Genomic DNA, 24,339 nt, shown 5'->3' with positions numbered 1-24,339 from the left:
GAATCATGTCAAGAACAGGACGGGGCTAAACCTCCAGGTATAAAATCTTTGGACTCTTGTTGAGCTGAGCTCTGGCTCCGAGGGATATAGCAAATATTTGCTGTCAAATGTTAGTTATTGTTAACTATTAGGATGGGCAGTGAAACTAGAAGTAAAATGTTAAATTTGGGAATCATTAAAATAGTAGTAGAACTTGAGAACTCACTGGCTATAGGGTTCAAGAGACAGAGAGAGAAGTCAAAAGTAACTTGTGTATTCTGGCTCTGACTAAAATGAACGGCTAAGAATAGAGTGAAAGCTGTTTTTGCAGAGGGGGCAAAAGGGTTATTGTACATAATGGAAGAAGGCATAGGGCAGAGGGAGAAGTTGATTTGAGTTTGACAGGAAAAGCCTAGTCTAGGGGCATGTCCTTTATGGAGTTAGATACCAGGTGGAATGGAAAGGCTAGAAAACCTTGGGACTGAGTCATTATCCCTCCTCTTTTTCTTTCTCCCCTCCCATTGTCCACAGACACAAGTACATATATATATATTCTGTTTTTCACTTTTTACTTCAGATTATCTTTAAAACCTTGGAGTGTTAAATTATTTTTATGTTCTTGGGAAGGTGATTGCATGACTTATATTTGGAAATGAAATTTTATTTGAATTAGTAAAGGCCAGACTAAGATGTGAGTACCCTGCGGGTTCTGGTTCCATGTTTCACAATGCAGCACTGGGGACAAAAACATTAAAAATAAAAGGAAACCACAGATTAGGTGAAAATAGGGAAAGAGTAAAAATCAAAATGTTCTGTGCCTTTCCTCTCCTTTTGTAAAAATGGGACTATGGGATGTTGCACTATTTGAAATTATTCCCACATTTTTTTTTGGTAAGACTACCACAGAAAGTATTAAGCAGAAAGAGATAAATCAGTTGTGAAGCTGGTTTTATAAATAACTCTGGTCTGAAAGAATTAAGACACTACATCCTAGGTGATGGCAGTTAATGCCAGAGTTTCTAAGTTCCTAATGGGAAAGTATAGAAGCATAAATAGGAAGGAAATGATCACCCATACATTTAAGACATTTAAATAAAACTGTATTAGACGGTTTCTAAAGGGAAAAAAAAAATTTCGAAAGGTAACTTCATTCATAGTGCTGGAGATATAAGCTTCATTTCACTTTTGGAGTGAAATCTTTTTCTCTCAATAATGTTGTCTGTTGTTATTTTGTTTGAAAAGTGTCTAAGAAGAAAAAAATAAGAAGAAAAGTGTCTAACACTATATTTTAATGGAATGAGAAAACATTGCAAACACATTTTCTCTTCAGGCAAATCAGTTTCATAGAAGAGGGTACCTAATAAACATTCTGATAATACCTTAGCTTAAGTGATTTTAGCACACTCTGGTATGAATGTTGACTGCTTAGTTGTGAAAACTTCTATTTGTGAATCACGGTTTGATGAAAAACCTAAAGTCTGAGAAACTGTAAAGATACATTCATAGGAAAAACAAAACAAAACCAGTACACCTTACTCAAAACTAGAAACCAATTTCCAGGACTCCTGTTAAAAAGGACTGGCTATAATGTGAGAATAACTGTAAATCAGATTATTCTAGGCTTCTCTTTGTCCAAGGATCATTAGTACTGAATGTAAATGAGATATTTCATTATAATAACTTTCATATTAATGGTATGAAGGTTGAAACTGTATCCCTCAACCTCTGTTTTTTTACCTATGCTTGATATAGTGTTGGGTAAGTAGTCATTGCTTAATTCATATTTCTGAATTATAAATAAGTAAAACCTATGCAAGTTTAAAAAATATTATATTTTAATAATATAGTTATGGCATATTGGAACATTAAAAATTAACCTCTGATTCTATATGCATTGGATAAATAAACAAAATGAATAAAAATCTGTACAAGTTCTTGAAAATGTTTTTATATTTTTCTAATGTAGTTATGATATATTTCAACATTAGAAAATTAGCCTCTCATTTCATGTAAATTTGATTTAATCCTCATATTTGTGTTTCACTGTATTAACACTCTTTTGATTTTACATGACGAGAAATCAGTTAATACTAATTTAAGGAAAAGAAAAAAAGAATGTCACTGGCCTTTAACTAGGTGGTCCAGAGAGGGAAATTACCTCAGGTACAGCTGAATCCAGAGAATCAATCATGTTTTTAAGGTCTTCTCTCTTAGTGAGTTTTGCCTGTGTTTCTATTTGCCCCATTCCTTGTTTAGATGAGTGGTGGTGAACTGTAATTGCAGAAGATTGCAGTCTTACATGGTCCTCAGCAAGCAAATTGGAAAATGAGGGCTGTCGTTTCTGCATCAGCATATAGGGTCCCAGAAGAGGACTCTAATTGATTCAGTTGAATCATGAGCTCCTTCCTGTACCAATTCTGTTGGGGGCAAGGGAGAGAGGAAGAAGAAAGTACTATGATTGACAGCCTCACTAGGAACATATGGAGAGGAAAACAATTTCCTAAATAGAAAGGGGTACTATTCATAGAAGTGTAAGGGGGAAAAAGAGTCCAGGGTAGGAACAAAAAAATCAGTAGCGATGACAGCTCAGTATAATTCAAATACATTTAAAATATTTTGACATATATTCTAAATAGACACCCCATTCTTCCTAAATCCCACTTGAAAATAAACATAGAAAGTTTCCTTTAAATTATTTGTTTTATTAACTGATCTTATTTTGGCCTTGACTGTCCAATGCTATATTTGCATTTGCATGAAAATATTTCTTAATAATATTATTATTTTCTTTTAAAAAAAATCTGATTGGGATTGTAGTTTAAGAAAAGCAAATCCACTTTGAATAAATAAGTATAGCTTTGTGATATTTTGTGAGAAAACTAAACTGAACGGATGACATTTGGCTACATAGATAAAATTAAATGCCAGCTTTTAATTTCTTAACTTCAATCTGTTGGACTATAAAAAAGGAGATGTCCTGTAGAGCCTTACCTGCTCTTAAAAGCAGATTCAATTGAGTGGAACGAAATTGAAAAGGTGGAGAAAATGGTTAATAATTGTGACCAAATGTACTACTTGGTGTATATTATAATGAGGGAAAATGTACAATTTCTCACTTATACTTCATTTTTACCAAGTATAATAATTCTCACTTTATTCAGAAGCATTTGTTTGGTACTGGTTGTGTTCAAGGCACTCTTCTATGTTTTGTGTAACCAACATAGATATGGTCCCCAGAGTTTTCTGAGCTTACGATTTTTAGGATGTGTGTTTGAAAAATTACTAGAAGAATTTATAAAACATTTCTTCTATGATTGTTGCATAGGGAAACATTTTTTTGCCATCCTGGTATTCTGAAAATTCAAATGGAATAAACAAGAAAGTGGGCAAATAGGGATAATATAAAATAATGTGTGCATCACAGTGAAAATTATGTCGAGAAACAATTTCTTTACATTCTTAGTCCATTTATTATTATTTTATCTCATAAATTCAAAGCATTTTTATAGGAAGCTTATTTATTTCCTAAGATAGCATTAAATGATTATTTTGAGTTTATAGTGACCAAAGACGACAACAACAACAAAAAGTGAGGCAGATAAACTTGTTTCCAATCACAATCCGTTTTTGGCATTTTTTCTATGTTATAATGAAAGAGCAAGACTGCTAATATGATTCATTTTAAATATTGCAATTGTGAGATGTGGAATAAACTAATTTTTTTTTAAAAAAAAGATTTATTATCTGGGAGTGTGTTCATTAACAATGTAATCAAAACTATGCATCTGTTTTATTTGGAGCTCAGAAAAGTAAAAGATGATGATTATGGTTTACCTTCTTCCACAGATCTCTTAGGGTAAAAGTTTGTTTAGAAATTTGTCATGTGTGCCTTTATTACTTGCTTACTTGCAAGGCAGAAGATAACCTAAATTTAGAAATTGGTCAGAGTGGTGCATGCTGTATTGAGCAACTGATATTTTGAAGCTGTAAGCATTTTGAAGGAAAGATCTCAACCAAAACATGTGATTATAAAACAACAATTTTTCTTAATTGTAGTATTACCTCTTAGAGAAAAATATATTTGGGATGTTTGGAAGCTATAGAAAAAATAAAAATCACACATCTGAATACTGAAAAGTAAAAAGGAAACAAGACAAGAGGATGAGAAACACCTTTCCAGTTGTTTTTGCTGCTTATTTTATGCAATTGAATGTCAAATTACAAAAGCTTCATTTTGTTGGTACCTTTAAAATGAATACTTTTCATTTATTTTTCCTTGATTATAAGCTTGAAATCTTTTGTATTGGGGATGAATCCTATAGTGTTGAAAGCTGCTCACTGAGTCAGGTAAAAAAGAAATAAACTTGCTTTTTTAAGACTTTATTACCCTTACCAGTATTTTCTGGCATGCTGTGGGTCATGGAATTGGCAGTTTCTATCTGCTAAGGACACACCTAGGGCACTTGTAAATTATCTGTGGTGATTGGTTGTCAATGATGTTATAGATCCAAAATTGGTGTTAAATAATTGTTGCTGGGATGAATATTTAGAATTTTTAATAGATTTGTAAAAATTTTGGAGACGCTTAGGGAGCATATGTGAATGTGTATATAAACAAATCATCTATTTTGGGGACGAAAAAGCCTTATTATTTAGAGTTAATCTTAAAAAAATTTATTACAGAAGAAACCATTCAATGGGTTTTTTTTTTTTTTTTTTTGAGACGGCGTTTCGCTCTTGTTACCCAGGCTGGAGTGCAATGGCGCCATCTCAGCTCACAGCAACCTCCACCTCCTGGGTTCAGGCAATTTTCCTGCCTCAGCGTCCTGAGTAGCTGGGATTACAGGCACGCGCCACCATGCCCAGCTAATTTTTTGTATTTTTAGTAGAGACGGGGTTTCACCATGTTGACCAGGATGGTCTCGATCTCTTGACCTCGTGATCCACCCTCCTTGGCCTCCCAAAATACTGGGATTACCGGCTTGAGTCACCGCGCCTGGCCTCATTCAATGGATTTTAATACTCTTTTTCTCTTTTTATATATTCTATCTAAAACAAGACTTAAAAAAAAAAGCACAGATACTAAGTTTGTTTCTCTTCATATTGTTTTTGTTTTCATTTTGTTTTGGATCTGGTCAAATATGCCTTAGAGGTACTATTAATTACCAAAATTTGAATTTATCCAAATAAATTTTTTTCATTATGCTTAACTGAAAATGTGATTTGATTAATTTAAATTGCTTCTCAGTAAGCTCCATATCTTTTTACATGCATAACTCTTAGTGCTACCCACTCCATTTTTATCTTACAGTCAAAATGCCCATGCTTCTTATTTAAAAGTATTGTGTTTACTTTTTAATTAAATAGAATAAACATTTGTTGTGCAGCTGCTATTCAGAAGATATTGTACTATATACTTTTTATATTGAACTTTGAATATGTGGCATTATTCATTTTAAAAGTTTTTATTTCATTCTTCTGGAATGGGCTACATTCTATTTTCCAGAAATAGTATCCTTCCTGTGGCTACTTAGAAATTAGAAAAAATATATGGATTTAAAAATATATCTAGGCTTATATTAATTGTAGGAAGTGGTTTTGTTTTTGTCAAGCTAGATGCTTGATCTTGAAGTCCTAAGGTCTTGTTCCTAGATGTTTCTCTCAAAGTCAATATAAACTTCAAAGACAAAATAGGTCCTAAATAATATTTTGATTTTATCACCACATTTTATTTTATTGCATGATAAATTATTATCTTGGATCTATACCAACTAGAACTCTCCACAAATCCCATATTATTCTAAATACCAGAAGAAAAGGCCATAGCTATATCCACTGTATACATTTTTCAGGCCATGACATTGTTTTTATTACTTCTTACGTGTCCTATGTTCGTTATTATAGCATGTGTCTATTATGTAAACATATTCAGGTACTTACAAGATCTCAAAATATAGTTCCACATGTATCATGAAACTTCTAAGAAAGAAGAAATTAAGTCAAGGTTCTCACAAAACTCATGCCCTCCGATGCTTTCTGTTTATTTTTGCTATGGATGTTTCCTTGACAATACCAGCAGTTTATCTTTACCATCAGTTATTATCCAGTAATTATAAAAACTTGATTGTAACCACATAGACAAGCAAGATAAGAAACTTCTTTCTGACCAATGTGATTCTTAAAATATTTGTCGGTCTGACTTAGCATTGGTTCTCAACCCCCAGCAAACCTTGCCAATTCTGGTTCTAGACTGGAATGCAGACTTTCATATCAAATATCAGGATTTAGAACTCAATATGTTTTTAAAAATTTTTTATTTGTATAAATTTATGGTACAAGTGTAATTTTGTTACATGAATGTTTTGCTTCAGGATGAAGTCAGAGCTTTTAGTATGGAATAATGTACATTGTACCCATTAAGTAATTTTTCATCCTCCACTCCCTTCCCCAGTGCTTGTTAATGCTCTTCTGTTGTGTATTTTCACCAGACTATAAGCACAAGTCTTACAAATAGTGTGTATACCAATAGCTATTTTGCCTAGACGGGTTCCTCCTGGAAGTTCACACCTTTGTCTTCTGCCTATCCTGTGCCCTGTGAGTACAACCATAGGTTAAAAAGGTTTTAGAGACTCTGTGATTCACAAATATAAGAGGGAAAGAAATGAAGAAAAGGAACAGCAGAGAAATTTGCCTTGTAGGTAGACCTGTTTTTCTAATGTTGGGATCCCATTTTAGAAGATTTTCTTTCATGCTGCTTGCATTTCTTGCTTTAAAATTGTTACACTGCCAGAATTTCCATTTACATTTATTTGTAATAGCTTAAAATCATTTTGAGTTTATAATATTATCAATTTACATATACACATTCAGTGTTAAGTATGAATGTGTTTATGAAATAAGAGTAGGTACATTGAAACGGGATATTTGGGAGATAAAGGAAACCTATATAGTGAACATTGTGGAAAAGAAGTAACTGTGTGTCTAGCAACCCAGGTGAGACAGTGAGGGGGAGAGGATCAAAAGCTAACATTCTGTATCAAAAATTTACCCATGTCCAGAAAAAAAGTATAGAGAAAGAAAAAAAAAAACCACCCCCAAACTTCTGCCTCACATTTCTGAATGTCTTTTCTGTTCCCAACTCAGGTGAGTTCTAAAGTTTTAGAGGTATGAAAGCTAGATGTCAGTCACATAATTAATGAGGAAAATGTGTTCTAAGGTCATATAACAAATTTAATTTTTATAAGCAGGGTTTTGTAGTTTTCTAAGTGTTTGTTGTGTCCCTAGAGTTAGGGCTTGTGTTAGTTTGTTATTCTAGTATGTCTTCTTTTGTCTTTTAGGTTCTGAATGATGCTGAGAGGTAGAAACTACAAGTGTTTTTATTGGTGCAAAACAAATTCGAGATAGCAATACAGTAAGACAAGAAAGAAACAATAATAAGAGAGAGGGCCCTAAATATTTAGATATCTTAGAAGTTACTAATTCATAGATGATTAAACATTTTAATTTATTAAAAGTCAATGGTATTAGGAATTTTAAAACAAACATGCATTCTGTTACAAAGATACATGCATGTGTATGTTTATTGCAGCACTATTCACAATGCCAAAGGTGTGGAATCAACCCAATTGCCCACCAATGATAAACTGGATAAAGAAAAATGTGGTACATATACACCATAGAATATGCTGCAGCCATAAAAAGGAATGAGCTGGAAGCTATTATCCTCAGCAGACTAACACAGCAACAGAAAACCAAACACCGCATGTTCTAATTTGTAAGCGAGAGCTGAACAATGAGGTCGCATGGACACAGGGTGGGGAACAAGACACACTGGGGCCTATTGGGGGTGGGCGTGGGGTTTATTAGGAAAAAGAGCTAATGCATGGTGAGCTTAATACCTAGGTGACAGGTTGTTAGGTTCAGCAAATCACCATGGCACATGTTGACCTATGTAACAAACCTGCACATCCTGCACATGTACTCCAGAACTTTAAATAAAAATTCTAAATAAATTGAGAAAAAAGGAAAAAAAATCCCAACAAATAAAAGTGAAAGCTTAGTGGTACACTTTTGAGGATAAGGAACAAGCCAGATTTTAGAATGTTTTTGGTAGCATTACAGGAGTCCAGGCAAAACAGGCAGATACATTTCACTAGTTTGTTAAGAATTAAATTTTGCAATAGTTAGCTTATCCATCACACACACTTGGAGGATAATTGAAGGCACTGGCTAGAAGAATGGGCTTTGGACTCAATCAAACCTGAGAACATCTGGCTTGGTAGTTAAGAGCTAATTATTCTAGGGCAGTTAAAAAAATCTCTCTAAGCCCCAGTTTCCTCATCTATAAAACAAGTATAAAAATATTTATTTATTAGACTTATGAGGGATTAACTGAAAAAATTCATATAAAGCACTTTGCATAGTTGCTGGAACATAAGTGCCCAATGAGTGGTTAACTGTTATGTTAGAATTTCTTTTGAATTTTGGGCTACTGATATTTAGACTTAATTAATTTAGAAAATTTGACTTTCTGTCATCTATGTTCATGTTTGAGGACTTAAAACTAGGGATTAGGTAATAAGGTATTTTTTTTTATTTATAAGTACTCCTTAATACTAACATTACTTTTTGGGTGAACAGATGCTTCAATAGTATATTTTTTCTTGGTGATGTCAAGTTCTTTGCCAGTGTGTGTGTGTGTGTGTGTGTGTGTGTGTGTGTGTGTGTGTATGCATGGATATATAGCCCCCAAGATCTCAAATGATGAAATTTTGCATTTAGTGGTACATGACTTAAACTACTCTAGTTTTATTAATAACATCTGGCTTATCTTTAAATTTGATCTATTTGTCTATGATACTGTTAGCTATCTCTAATGTCAACTAAGACTGATATTTAGTAGAAACTATTTTCTTTTACTATTGAGACATAATAAAGACAGGTGACAGCACATATTAGAGGAAAATTACTCACAATTTTCTCTATTGTACAAATGATGGAGGTGCAAAATATTAAAAATAATTCATCAGTTATTGTGGATGGGACACCTGATTGAATGTTCAGTCAATCAGTAATATTATTTAATTTGGCAAAAATTAACCAGAGTGTTTAGAATGTTTGTCCTCTTTGTCAGTTGTTTGGAGATGACAGTTTTAATATAATAGATTAATTTTGCTTTATTCTGTTTTTTCTTTCCTTTCGATTTTTATTTTAGATTTGGGAGGTACATGTGCAAGTTGTGCGGGTTTGTTACCTAGGTGTATTGCATGACAATAAGGTTTTGAGTTCAACTGATCTTATCACCCAGATACTGAACATAGTACCCAACGGCTAGTTTCTTAATCTTCATCTCCCTTCCTTCCTCCACCATCTAGTAGTCCCCAATGTCTGCTGTTCCCATCTTTATGTCCATGAATACCCAATATTTAGCTCTCACTTATAAGTGAAAACATGCAGTCTTTGGTTTTATTTTCTTGCATTAATTCACTTAGGATAATGGTCTCCAGCTGCATCCATGTTGCTTCAAAGGACATGATTTTATTCTTTTTTATGGCTGTGTTTTGTTTCATGGTTTCTACATGCTGCATTTTCTTCATCCAGTCCACTGTTGCTGGGCACCTAGGCTGATTCCATGGCTTTGCTATTGTGAACAGTACTGCGATGAACATGCTAGTGCATGTGTCTTTTTGGCAGAATAATTTATTTTCTTTTGGATATGTATCCAGTAATGAGATTGGTGGGTCAAATGACAGTTCTGTGGTCTTGAAGAACTCTCCAAACTGCTTTCCACAATGGCTAAACTAATATTACCACTAGCAGTGTATAAACATTCCCTTCTTTCCACAACCTCACCAGCATTTGTTGTTTTTTGACTTTTTAATATTAGACATTCTGATTCGTGTGAGATGGTATCTCATTGTGGTTTTAATTTGCATTTCTCTAATGATTAGCAATGTTGTGCATTTTTCATATGCTTGTTGGCCACTTGTATGTATTCTTTTGAGAAGTATCTGTTCATCCATTTTGATATCATGAACATTTCAACTTGTATATTACTTGGTGAGAATAGACTATTAACTATTTTGTTTTTGTAAAACTGTTCAAAAAATTTATGGTGTAAACTATTGTATTCAAATATCAAATTATTTTTATCTCTAGTTGTTGCAAAATTAATCTATTATATTAAAATATAATATTTTTTTAATTAAAATATAATTATTTTCTTACTATTGAAACATGATAAACTATAGATAAAAAGACAAATTTAGAACAAATTTTATTTTCTAAAAATGTATAAACTCTTTTCTTACTCTTCTCCTTCTATTTTTCATTTGGAAATGGTTTTGGTGAAGTTTGTTTCAAATTGTAGATTTCTGGTTTTCCAACATTCATTATTTATGGGAGAACTAGATGCTTTTTCACATAAATTAACTTTAACCTGACTCATCTGTGTCCTGATATGACTTGGTTTGTTAAGAAAACATTTTTAATATCCTCATTAATTTATGCATTCAATATTTATGCTTTAAGCATTTACTGGTTGTACTCCAGGCATAGAACAATGTATGAAGCCCTGAATGTGCTGTATAGTATAATGCAATCTCATTTCTTTCCTCAAAAAGTTTTTTTCTAGTAGAAGAGGTGAGTTATACACTCAAATAATATAATTTAAAGTCCCAAGAGATTTTTTTTTTAATAAAACAAACTTTAGAGAGGAGCGCATACCATGGAAATTCAATTAGATGATGTTAGTGATACCAATGTTATGACTTGTGCTCTGACTGCATGCTTTTCAATGAATGTGTTACCTGAGTCATTTTTCCATTCAATTATATTATTTTTAGAAAAACTTATTATTAAAATAATTAATTATGAATATTAAACTAATATAAATGTATTATTAACAAATACGTGTTATACTGTTTACTGCAGGACATATCCAACATTAGCTAGCCTTAAACTCTGCTTAATTTAACTTGATTTCATTAATATCAGACTTTAATATAACATAAATTGCTGAATCACCCTGAACTTCTTCTTTAAAATACCTCATAGGGCATATACAGGGCCTGGCTTCAAAGATGTAGATTGTCAACAGTCATTGAAGGTGTTTATTCTTCAGCTTTAAGGAGATCTCCTTAGGACAATTGCTCATTTGATCTTGCTATTGGAACTCTCATTTATTTAGAAATGTTTTGATGCATTGGATCAAATTAAAAGATCAAGTCAACATATGCACAATGATCTTAAATATTGTGAAATTTGATTGAGTTATGGTCAGTACTGGTATAAGTGAGAAAAATATAATGTAACCAATTCACTGAGGTCATTCTGGTTGCATATTTTTTGAATATGATCTTTAGAAAATCCTTTTGTAATTTGTTGATTTACTTTATTCTCAGGAATTGTAGAATAATGGTTTCTATTGCCAGTGGATGTAATCTTTAAATATCTCATAATTTTCTTGGGTACTTGAAATATTTTTTCAGTAATGCTGATAAAGCTATGGCTAAATATCTAATAAAGCAATTGTAAATTGAATGATGCAGTTAGTCTCCTTAATAAGAGATGATTTAAGATAAAGTCTTTCAGAACTGATAGCAGACAAAACAGATTTGGGAGTTTCGTGTTTTCCTTTGACCTTTCATTTTGATGATGGTTCACTATTGTCTCTGTTATCTCAGATTAGCCCAGGCTATAGCTATAATGCCCATTTTTGTTAGTTGGAACATTTTTAGCTCCATATTCCTTTGCAAAAATTTTCTATTATATTTCCTTCAGAGTCTTGTTATCTGAATTATGTCCAAATTTTTAAAGATGTTACTGATTAAAGTTACTATCCTTCTAAGGGGACACATTAACCTTTAACAAGGTTCTTAATTCTTGAATCCATAGGAATGAATGTTGGTTATTATAGATAAAGTAGCAGACCAAGAGGAGGTATTTGGGTACAGAAAGGTCTTTGAGTGCCTATGGAATCTCTTTGGTTCTTTCTGGATTTGAATAGAACTCATCTGTAGTTTCTCAGATATGAAATCTTACCAGATTTGTTTTCTAATCACAAAATCTCAAATCACTGCGTGGAAAGTTGAATTTCTTGGAAAATCATCTTAAAAAGTACAAATGATTCCCTCTTTTCAGAGATGTATATTCAGCAACAGAGTTCCATGATTTGCCACTGTTGATTTTAGGGGCTGAGAACTTCTATTTTTGCTGTTATTAAAGAAAGCACAAAAAGCATGTCTATTTCCTGCTACAATCCTTCCTTACTGTTCTAGTTATGAACAGGAGATGGATGCTAGAAACTGCTATACAGCATCTGTCTTCAACTTCCGTCAAGAAAGGAATGTCAAGAAAGGAATTCCAGAGATCATCTGGAATTTGTCTGACTTTGATAATGTAGTGCAGAGCAGTTCTAAAAATAAAGATAGGATTGTTGTCCATTAGGAAAAGCTTATTTCATCATTGTTTGTCAGTTATAGCCTTGTGCCTTGAATGGGAATGCCTGAGTAGAGTCTGTTTTTGAGAATAATACTGGCTTATATAAGGAGTAGTTCTGCAGTTTTAATTTTTTATGTATAAGAGGGAATTAAGCCTGAGAAATGGAATAGAAATGCCATTGTCCAATAAAGAGAAGTGCTTTTTAGATTTTATTTTTACTTATCTATTATTTTTTATTTATTTGTGAGATGGAAGCTTGCTGTGTCGCTCAGGCTGGAGTGAAGTGGTGCCATCTCAGCTCACTGCAACCTTCCGCTTCCCGGATTCAAGCGATTCTCCTACCTCACCCTAACGAGTAGCTGGGATTACAGGCGCGAGCCACCATGCCTGGCTCATTATTTGTATTTTTAGTAGAGATGGGTTTCATCATGTTGACCAGGCTGATATCAAAGTCCTGACCGCAAGTGATCCCTCTGTCTCAGCTTACCAAAGTGCTGAGATTATAGGCATGAGCCACTGCGCCCAGTCAGAAGTGCTTTTTTATTGCTGTTATATGGAGCCACCACATCCAGTCAGAAGTGCTTTTTTATTGATATTATATTGAACTTGTTAATAGAAAACATAACAGCAGTACTAAACAGAAGGTCTGATTTGTTATCTTGTTTTCACTTGATTGGGAAGGTCAACATAGATTTTATGGCAGCAGGAAATTTTAGTTATCTGTTCATACCCAAGGCTACCAGACTTTGAGACAACACTCACTTTCCCTATGCCTCTCTGAATTTACTTTAATCAAATTAGGATCCTAAGGTACATAATCTAAAAATATACCCTAAAATACAGGGCAGAAGTTTCCTAAGAACTTGGTAGCTGTACACGCTAGAGTTAATAGATTTTCTCTGCCATCTATTGAAGTATGGAGAAAACCTCAAGGTTATTAGTAATCTTATAATTTACTTCACATTGTAATTTAGATCTATACCTTGATAATCTTTTTTTTCCTTTTCTTTTTAGATACTAGCTCAGTCATGTACTGAAATTCTAGAATTGTGGCCCTCAAGTGTCTGTGTGGGGGGTAAGTGTTTAGAATTTAAAAATACCATATAAGAAATTGTATTTTTTTTCTAGCTAAAATATATGATATGAAACTCATGTTGGAAAAAGAATAGCAAAATTAACTTTTTTGGCATCTTTTTGTGTAAGAATTTTTAAATAATTCCTTGAAATATTTCTATTTTAAATTCAAATTTTTAAGATTGGAATGTTATTTTAAATAATGAGCATATTGTGTGACAGGCTTTTAGAATCTTCTATATATTTAGTTCACATTTGAGACCTTTTTCTATGGCAAATAAAATAAAATATGAAATTGTTTCTTTTGTCTCATTATGCAAACAATCAGGTATATGTAGACTTTGAGCTCCGTGCTTTGATTACCTGACCAAAGTACAGAATCTGCCAACTCAGGGCACATAAGGAAGTGACTTACAGACGGATGGCGGAAGGAAGCAGGTGGCTTCATCAGCTGGTGCTAAGCACATACTCAGGTTTTCACACCTCCCAGCCATCCTTGCCCAGACAGAGTGTGATTCTTTCTGGCCTATTTCTTTTTCAAGTCTGACCTATAGTTCATTTTAATCTGACTTTACTTTAAAAAGGAAAAATATTGAATCTGGTGGGGGAGAAAATATGTTGTGTAATTTACCTCAAAGCCTCCCAGCCTGTTGTGTATGGTGGCACACTCTGCATCTTCTAGATTCCCTAATGAATAAGTGTGGAGATGTCTAAGGGAAGTAGTGCATCTGATCATCCCAGAATAGGATTATCGTTCCTAAAAGCAGAGATTAATACATTTCTAGAGATAACAAAGAAAAATCAATGGAAAAATAATATTAAAATAGTAGCTATTATTTATTAAACTTCTATTTTGTGCTGAGTATATACTGGTTCTTTGCATTTATAATTTTACCTAATCCTTATAGCAACACTATTTGAAAGTTTTATACATCCCTGATTTACAGATGAGGAAGCTGAGACAGACACACGTTCAGTACTTGCTACTAGTAATTATCTTGTTTGATCCTTGTTTGTCTGACTTTAATGTCCATACTCTTACTGAATCACATTGTAAGTTTTACCTGCACTTTATTTTAACTTGCAAGTAAAATTCTTTTTGTAACACACCAAATGAAAAGTGGGTTGGCAGTAGTTATTGGCATTGTTAATAAGTATATTAAACTTGTTGTATTATGTTAGGTATGAGAAGTTTTGGAGGATTAGTAATGTCACATTAAAATGGAGAACAGGCCTGAAGAAGTCCCAAGCAGGCAAAAACACTTTGGCCTCCTAAGTAACCTTAACCTTACTTGATTTGCAAATATAATTGAAACAATATTTGAACTATTTCTTATAAATGCTTATTATTAAGAAAAATAGACTTTAAATGCAACAAGTCAAAAACAACCAACAAACATATAACCAGGGACATTCTACTGGGATAGACCAAATAAGGCAACTGTATGACTGTAACCTCTCAAGTATTTTCTGTGCTTTACTTCCATGTTGATACTGTAGAAGACTCCCCCTTGTATTCTCTTGGTAGAGCTACCAAACCAATTGTGATTTGGATCTGTCTAGTTCAAGAATCATCTGCTTAAATAAACTATTTATAATTTTATTTGTGCTTCAATTGACCTTTTAAACAACAGTTAATCACTTTTAAAATAGTTAATATACTATCTTGCAGGTTAGCAGTAAACATTCATTGTCTGTCAAGATATTTGATCAGTTAACTTTCCTTCCACCCTATTCTCTCACTCTCTAACGTTTTTTAGTGCTTGCTTCTACTATAAATAATGGTACAGTAGGTTAAATCAACTTTTGTGACTGGCCGTCAATTATTAGTAATCCAAAATACATGATATTTTGATTATTTGTAGGTTTGCAATAGAAAATGAATCAGGATTAGTAAACTGAAGAAGTAGTTAAAGAAGAATTCTGTATGGGACAGGCATAGATTAAAGAAAGTACTACATACTTTCCTAAAAACTAAAGAACATACATAATTAATTAGTTTTATTCTAATACATAATTAATTAGTTTACATTCCCAAACCTTAATACCTGAGAGTAGGGAAAAACAAAGTTTTTTTTTCTGATATTTTCCTAAGGATAGAAATTGAGGAGGTTTGTGTAGTATCTGTCTGGGAATGACTGTTAATGCTTCCATTCTAATACCTTGGTCACTACTGAGAAACACTTTCTTTAGAAAATAAAATAATGCATCCCCATGTGGCAGTGAATGGTACCTTCACTACATTTATCTAGAGGGTCTAAGAAAGCCAGCACAGTTGGAAATATAGAGCTATGTTTTCATTGCTATTAGTTAAATGAATAGTATGAAGAGTTATTCTATGTACCTTAATACTTTTATTTCAGCTTGTCTTTTTTTGGTAAAGCAGTGATTAAAATGTTTATTTTTTCTTTTACTTCTAGAAGAATTTCAGATTGTCTTAAGTGGAAGAGGATTCATGTTGGGGAGTCGGAATGGCAGTGTCCTCTGCACCTACACTGTAAATGAAACATACACAAAGAGTAGGTCCCCAGTAATCTCCGTGTTGCCTTAATCTCTGCACAGCATATCAGAAACAAATGTTTTCTTTTTTTTCTCCAACTATAACCAACTGTGATATATTTTTTAATCAAAGAAGAAAGAAATGAATTCTGAATAATACAAATAGTAGTGATAATTATTTAAGTTATTTAATAATAGCAATATTTGTTTAGAACTTAATAAATGCTGGACCCTGTCTTAACTACCCTCCTTGAACAGATGTTGGTTTGTGACTGAAAGAATAAAATTACTTGCATATGGTGAAACAACTAATAAGGGACAGAGCTGATATTTGAACTCACTTGTCCTGACTGTACTTTGTACCTACTGCAACAAACACATGATTTAATTGCTTCTTTCCCTAGGCTCATTTCTTGTCACACTTGCCTTAAAATCTAATCATCTCCAGCTTTTCTCCTTATTGCTTTATTTTTTGTCACTTGTTTTCTTTATCTAATTTCCCAACAATTTATTAGTTTATTGAAGATAGTCTTTGTCTTTTATTGCCTAATAGATTATTTCATCTCAAATTCTCACCCAGCATAGTGTTGGTTGATAATTTTCATATTTATGGAATTGAGTTTTAATTTTCCCTGAGCTTGACTTCTCAAAAACCAAAGAGTACATTTTTATTTTCATTCTGAAAAAACTTCTTCTTAAGTAGATCTTAGTTTTCTGAGCATCTTGAGTATCTATATAAACGTTTTTGTTTACTGATGATTATATTGCCCTTCAAAATTTGTATCGTAAGAAAGACTCTATAACTTTGTAAACTCTGGTACAGTTATTTTTTAAATTCATCTGCTATTTTGCTGTTTATCTGAGTGTAAACACTCCAATTAGCACAGTTTTGGCCATATACAAAGTACCTATTCAATATGTGTTAATTGAATTAAAGTGGTGGGGATCTCAACACAGTAAATGTCATAATTCATTCCTCTCTTTTCTATTAAGATTGCAATTTTAGTAAGGCAATTTGCAAAATCTCTTCATAGTAGGTTCCACAATTGAGTAGGATGGGATAATTTTATTTTTATTCAGCAGTCATTTGTATCTAAGCATTAGCTTTGCCTAGCCTTTTCTGATTACATATTTGAATTCATTATAAAATAAATGGATTTCATGTTTAGCTTCATAAGATTAAGTTTATTAAACTCTCAAATAAATGAAATTGGTATTTTTCTCTTTTACATTCTAGAATGATCAATTTGACTAAGTAACTTTTCTGAATATTTCTAAATTATTTTTCTTATATATTATTAAAGTTGCAAGGGCAACTTAAGTATGCAACTTCATAAAATGCATTTATTTACTGTAAACACAAATGTTTTATTAAACTCGTGAAATAAGTTCATTTTCCTTTGGACATCTAACTTTCATCTTCCTTCATCTTTTCTAAAGTGTGCTTTTTAAAGAATGTAGAGCATTTATTTATAAAAATCTGAGATATTTAAAACATTTAAAAGAAAATATATTTTATAGAATTTAGAATGGTATATGAACTTAGTCTACATCAAAATAATCCTAACTTATGATTTACCAACACTATATGTCAATGGAGCATATAATCTCTTTCTATTTTTCATTCCCTTTTTTTCTCTTTCTTTAGTTTTTTCTTATGTTAATATTCCCAGTATTCCACATTTGAACTATGATTGAAGCATGCTGTTCATAATGATGAATGAAACTGTATGAGATGCATAAAATCCTTTATTAATTCAGTGGCATTTTATTTTCTAGGTGTAAAACCAGTAAGTGTACAGCTTAATTCTATGCTTTGTCCTGCACCTATCCTGAATAAAGCTGGAGAGTAAGTACTTAATTTAAAACAATTTTACAACATTTTTAGTGAATAATTATTAGAAAATGGTGACAAATACATTGGTGGTTTTATTCTATCTTTTTTCGATATATAGAGTGAGCATTAAACAGTAAGCCCTGGGCAAGCCACTTAGTATTAGGCAAGTAAGTTAGTACTTCAGCTATACTCTTAGTGGGTTGAAAATGCTAAAAGGTGTTTTATCTAGTTTCTTAAATACCGATTAAAAGGCTCTATAAAGTCGGGCGCTGTGGCTCAAGCCTGTAATCTCAGCACTTTGGGAGGCCGAGGCGAGTGGATCACAAGGTCTCGAGAACGAGACCAACCTGGTCAACATGGTGAAACCCCGTCTCTACTAAAAATACAAAAAATTAACTGGGCATGGTGGCGCGTGCCTGTAATCCCAGCTACTCAGGAGGCTGAGGCAGGAGAATTGCCTGAACCCAGGAGGCGGAGGTTGCGGTGAGCCGAGATCGTGCCATTGCACTCCAGCCTGGGTAACAAGAGCGAAACTCCGTATCAAAAAAAAAAAAAAAAAAGTGCTCTATAAATATTTATCTGGATGAGTTTGAGAACTATTATTAGAAACTGTAAATAATCAGAGCCATAAACATCATTTTAAGCATACACACATGCACACACAAACATGCATGTGCACACACACAGTTCAAAAGTGAGATTTTCAATAATTACTATAGTATTTAATAAATATTATGATTAAAGAGCATTAAGAATATGGCTTTAAAAAGGCACACCTTGGACTAGGAAATACTTGTACATTTGTATTAACTTGCTCTTTAATTTGTCTCCCATTTCTGTTAGGTCTATATTCTTATCTCCTTTCATGTGGCCAAAAAAATCACAATATCTATTAAAAAATATATTTAGTTTGGATGAAGGAGTCTTATTTGAATTGTTTATCTCCAAATAATTCTACTGGTAATTTAGTATTCCCATTTGTGATTTTTTTTCAGTTCTATGTTGAAGCAAATGATTACAAATAGTTCAGATATTCTCTAGCCCAACAGTAGAGCCTGTTTAAGATAGTTAATGGGATACAGTTTTCTAGGCTCTCTTTATATAGATCTTATAATGAAAGCAGGGAAAAATTACATATACAAGGCCACAATCCAAAATCTGGATTAGTAGTTAGAGACTAAAGATTATATTTTCTTCTATGGAAACTAAGAAAATCATTCTAGCACTTTTAAGCTGACTTGAACATTCATCTTTTGTGGATACTTAAATATTCAAAATATCTGTTGCACATCACTTTTGGTCATGTAAGTAAATTGGAACAGTATCAGCTTTTCTATTTTAAATAGACTAAAAGATGCTGCACAAGATAGCTTACAAAACTAAGAGTATCTTTCATTTTCTGTGTTACATAATAATCTATGCTATTGACAACATGCCTATGGCTAAATTAAATTGGTATTGATATTTTCGGCAAGTCAGTTTCTTGTGGAGCCATCTTAACCCCAAGCGTACCATAGGACTCAGTGACTTTCTGAGTAATCATGTCTGAATTAGTCATGATACATCTATTGACTTGAAGTTTAGTTTTGTTTGATGGAATCTGTAATTTCAGGTTGCTCCTCCTGATTATTTCCCCAATCTGCCTCCCAAACTGTGTTTTACATTTTAGTCACTGGCAGCTCCATCATTTTTGTTGTTCAGTTTAAAAACTTTTGAGTCATTATTGATTTCTTTCTGTCTCTTAGACCTAGTCTATCAACAAATCTTCTCAGCTCCAATTTCAAAATTTATCCAAAATCCGACTTCTGCTTTCTATCTCTACTGCTACCATTCTAGACCAAGCTACTGTCATCTCTTACTTGGATTATTAATCTCTCAACTTGTCTTTCTGTTTCCATTCTTCACAAGAGTGATCTTGTGAAAATCAATCAGTTTATTCATCTCTTCACTTAAGATTCTCCGTGATGAGGTCTTCGCCCCACTCCAAGTGAAAGTCTAATCAGTGTAATACTATACCTAATCAGGTTCTATAGAGTCTGGCCTCTCACTCCCTCTCATACTTCATCTTCTATTTTCTCTTTCTACTCAGTTATGGTCACACTGGTCTCTTTGCTGTTCTTGACCACACCTGCACACTCCTGCTCCTGCACTTTTATACTTCTTGTTGCCTCTGCTTGGGTTGCTTTTTCCCTGGTCTAGAACTGTATGGGAACTTAGTCTAAATAAAAAAAAAAAATCCTAACTTATGATTTACCAACACTGTATGTCAGCAGAGCACTTAAACTCTTCCTTTAAGTCTAGTTCAAATGTCACCTTCGCAGTAAACCCTTTTTTTGATCACCCTATTTAATCACGCAGTCTTCCTCTTTTGGGTCTATGACCTCTATACCTTTTTCACATTTTATTTTTACTCCAGAGCCAATTGTTTGTCTGTTATTGCATTTCTATTTCCTACTAGGATAAGTTTTGTCTTGTTTCTAATTGTATTACTAGTGCTTAACAAAGGTCTGACTCATAGTAGATTTACTACATATTTGGTGGATAAAAGGATGAATGAATTTTTCTCAAATATTTTTGTTTACCAGTTAACATAAAGATCTGAAAGAGGCAATTTGATTGCTAAGATCAGGTGCCTGTACCAGGATGTAGGAAAATGGTCAGAATTTTATTTTGGGGGGCCATACTATTTAAAGTAGCAAAGAAAAATATTGGCTTTTTAATAATAGAGACTAGTTAAGGAAGGTAACTTATTTTCTTCTCTGAAGTAGTTGTAAAATGCATTATGCCTGTTTTATCCCAGGCACTGATTTTGTTTTCTGTAGAATTTGCCTTTGGGCACAGTCTTCTTTTGAAGAGAATACCATCGAGGCTAGTGATACACTTTAATTATTTGTAGATAGGTTAAATACCCAGGAGATACATTTTTAAATCACACATAGCATAATAAATATCTGACATGAGAAATCATCATTCATTTAGATTTTGACATTAATATTTCACCTACAAGCAAACTGAGAACGTTTTGGGACAGAGATCTGTCTAAAAGAATTATTTTTGCCTTCCTTTCCTAGATCAAGTATATGATACTATTGAAACAAAGCTTTAGATTTTATTTGTTAATGTACTGAGTATTTGGGGACATCATTATTTATTTTACTTAGTATGTTGCAAGTAATTTGGACCTTTCCTTTGCCTTGAATTTTCTTCAGATACTTTTGTAGGTGATGAGCTCTCTTATGAGATTGGATTGAAATCTACACAATTGGAACAGTTTAGCCTTGTAAGGTGACTGATGCTTAATATGTTTGCCTAATTAGCTTTTGGCTAAGGATTCAAACCCATTAAGTAGCTAGTTAGTCTATGTTTCAAATAAACACATCTGGCCCAACAATGAATGAAGGTTTTTCCTGTGTGAGGGTGACAGATGTGGTGATAGTTCCCCTTGTTCTCTCACTTAAATAATTAACAAGATGCTGGTGAAGTAACCCTAGACAGACAGCCTCAAAGCCAGATGCACAGTCTCAGAGCTGGATCCATGGGCATGTGCCTCATCTCATTAGCCTGCTCTATCAGTTCTTTTCTTATCTTTATGTTATTTCATGAATTGCACTTTGTTTGAGGATTATTCTTTTAAAAGCTTTGGGCTTGTGGATTTTTGTTTAAAAGAGCATGTGGGAGATGGGGGACTAAGAATGTAGCCTAGTAGCTAGGACATAGTTCATCATGTGGAACTTGATGTTATGGAGAAACAAAAGTTAAAGTTATCTGAGCAAATCCTATCCAGGTGTACCATTGTTCAGATGGGTCTTTGAATAACTTTTTTTGATATATCTGTTTGATAAATAGAGATCTATATTTATTAAATTTCTTTATTTGATATAGATATTTCAGCTAAGATGAACATACTCTTAGTATTTAAACAGAAAGAATGGTCATAGCAGTGAGGTTATTGTTTTCTATTTCTTTCATTGAATACAGTTTACTTTTAAAATGGTGTATGATTAAACAAACTGTTTTATCAACAAAAATCTGCAGATTATTTAGGAATTTATTTCTAAAAGTAGTTCCTTTGTGCCAAATTGTCTTAAGTTTGAATAGGATGAATTGTCTGACATTCCTTAAATGTTCCCTAATCCAGGGCACTAGCCTCACAGTTTAATGTGCAAGTATTACAAGTATTTGCAAGATGGGCTTATTCTCTGACCCTTGTTTTGTGAGACATCAACAATAGCACAGCTGTTCTGCAATAGTTGAGATCTCAAACCTGTAATTTGGCAAGAAGACCAGAACAAATTGGATAAATATACATAAACACATTGTGAAGAAAGAAAAACAGAACAGAATGAACCAGAGCCTTATCCTGCAGTTTGATAGAGATGATTTAAGGAGGCATATGGTATAGTTAAATGTGCTTTCAAAAACATTGGCCAGAATCTTCTGGCAAATATGAAATAAATATCTAAATCAGATGAAACTGATACTATTAGTACTCTTAAAAGGCAGTGTGGGAAGACACTTGACAGAGTGTTTTGAGTAAGAAGTGGTGGGACATCACTATATGTGGAAAATTTCAAGGAAAACTGAAGGATCATTGAGATGAACAGTGTGGCAGAGTTGAGGTTAGAGCCTGGCTTCATAATAGAATCTTTTTATTTTCTTCAACATTTAAAAAAATATTAAGCCTAATCTATTTTGCCTGGAATAAAATTGTATCTATTTGATTTCTCCTTCTTGGTTAGATAAATTTTGCTTTTACTGCGGTTTCTGTTCTTTCTAAAAACATATTTATATCTGTATGTGTGTTCATGTGTATACAATCCCTGATTCTTTTATGTTAGTAGCAGGTGACACAACCACATTATTCCTTTTGTTTCTTCTGAGAAATGAGATTTCATTTTTTTTGAAAAATCATGGATATCAAGACATTAGTTATGTCTTTATTTTGACTGTAAACAGTATGTGTTTATTTTGAATATAAACAATATAACCCATGATGAGATGAATATCTTTTGAATATAAACAGTTATGTGTTTATACTGAATATAAACAATATAACCCATGATGAGATCGGTTAAAGCTAAGGACTCTATCTGTCTCTCTGTTTCTCTACCCCACACTTCCTTGGTGGAACATTTCTCGTTTCCTTCACGTAGTGCACTGTTTTCAGATTATATCTATCAATGTGATAAGTTCACTGATCTGCATTGCCTCTTCATCCTAAGTATTATATACAGTTCTGGCAATGTCTTTTAATATATGAACACATGGAGGAGTGGCTAATAAGATGTCACCAAGTATGGAAATGTTAAATAGGATACAATTTAAAATACTAGAAAAAGATACTTTTCAGATGTGATGCATTAACTCTCAAGACACTGGAAGATCTGTCACATGACAGATTTGACGTATTCTTTATTGCTACAAATAAAGGAGAAAAGGGTGAGAGTTAAGGGGAAGGACATTTCCGATCAACGTAAGGAAGAACTTTCTAAAATTTAGAATAATTTAGTTTTTATATGGAAAGTATTTAAAGATGGACATCTATATGATGATGTAGAGGATATTCCTGAAATATATACTTAAATTCTCTTATATATCTGCTTCTAAATTTTATATGATCAGAGCTTTTTATTATTACTAAATGTATTAGTCCATTCTCACACTGCAATAAAGAACTGCTGAGACTGGGTAATTTATAAACGATTATTGACTCACAGTTTTATATGACTGGGGAAACCTCAGAAAACTTACAGTCATGGCAGAAGGCTAAGGAGAAGCAAGGAACTTCTTCACATGGTGGCAGGAGAGAGAAGTGCAAGCACAGAAAAAAATTGCTACTTTTTTTAAATTGCATTTTAGGTTTTGGGGTACATGTGAAGAACATGCAAGATTGTTGCATAGGTACACACATGGCAGTGTGATTTGCTGCCTTCCTCCCCTTCACCTATATCTGGCATTTCTCCCCATGCTATCTCTCCCCAACTCCCCACCCCCCACTGTCCCTCCCCTATTTTCTTCCAACAGACCCCAGTGTGTAGTGCTCCCCTCCCTGTGTCCATGTGTTCTCATTGTTCAAAGCCCACCTATGAGTGAGAACATGTGGTGTTTGATTTTCTGCTCTTGTGTCAGTTTGCTGAGAATGATGGTTTCCAGGTTCATCCATGTCCCTAAAAAGGACACGAACTCATCGTTTTTGATGGCTGCATAATATTCCATGGTGTATATGTGCCACATTTTCCCTGTCCAGTCTATCATCGATGGGCATTTTGGTTGGTTCCAGGTCTTTGCTATTGTAAACAATGCTACAATGAACATTCGTGTGCACGTGTCCTTATAGTAGAACGATTTATAATCCTTTTGATATATACCTAGTAATGAGATCGCTGGGTCAAATGGAATTTCTATTTCTAGGTCCTTGAGGAGTCACCACACCACACTGCCTTTCACAATGGTTGAACTAATTTACACTCCCACCAACAGTGTAAAAGTGTTCCTATTTCTCCACATCC

General features: G+C 33.2%; 1 protein-coding gene across 1 annotated transcript in view; it reads left to right on the top strand.

The window, feature by feature from the left end:
- The window catches only part of ANTXR2 (ANTXR cell adhesion molecule 2), a 152,776-nt gene that overhangs the window by 23,609 nt on the left and 104,828 nt on the right, over positions 1-24,339 (top strand). The window contains exons 8-10 of the mRNA XM_010334724.2: positions 13,435-13,495; positions 15,915-16,013; positions 17,773-17,842. Coding sequence (XP_010333026.1) covers positions 13,435-13,495; positions 15,915-16,013; positions 17,773-17,842 — 230 coding nt within the window. The remainder of the gene's footprint in view (positions 1-13,434; positions 13,496-15,914; positions 16,014-17,772; positions 17,843-24,339) is intronic.

Source organism: Saimiri boliviensis, chromosome 3 (genome assembly GCF_048565385.1).
Source record: "Saimiri boliviensis isolate mSaiBol1 chromosome 3, mSaiBol1.pri, whole genome shotgun sequence".
Lineage (NCBI taxonomy): Eukaryota > Metazoa > Chordata > Mammalia > Primates > Cebidae > Saimiri > Saimiri boliviensis.
This window is presented reverse-complemented; position numbering and strand designations above follow the sequence as displayed.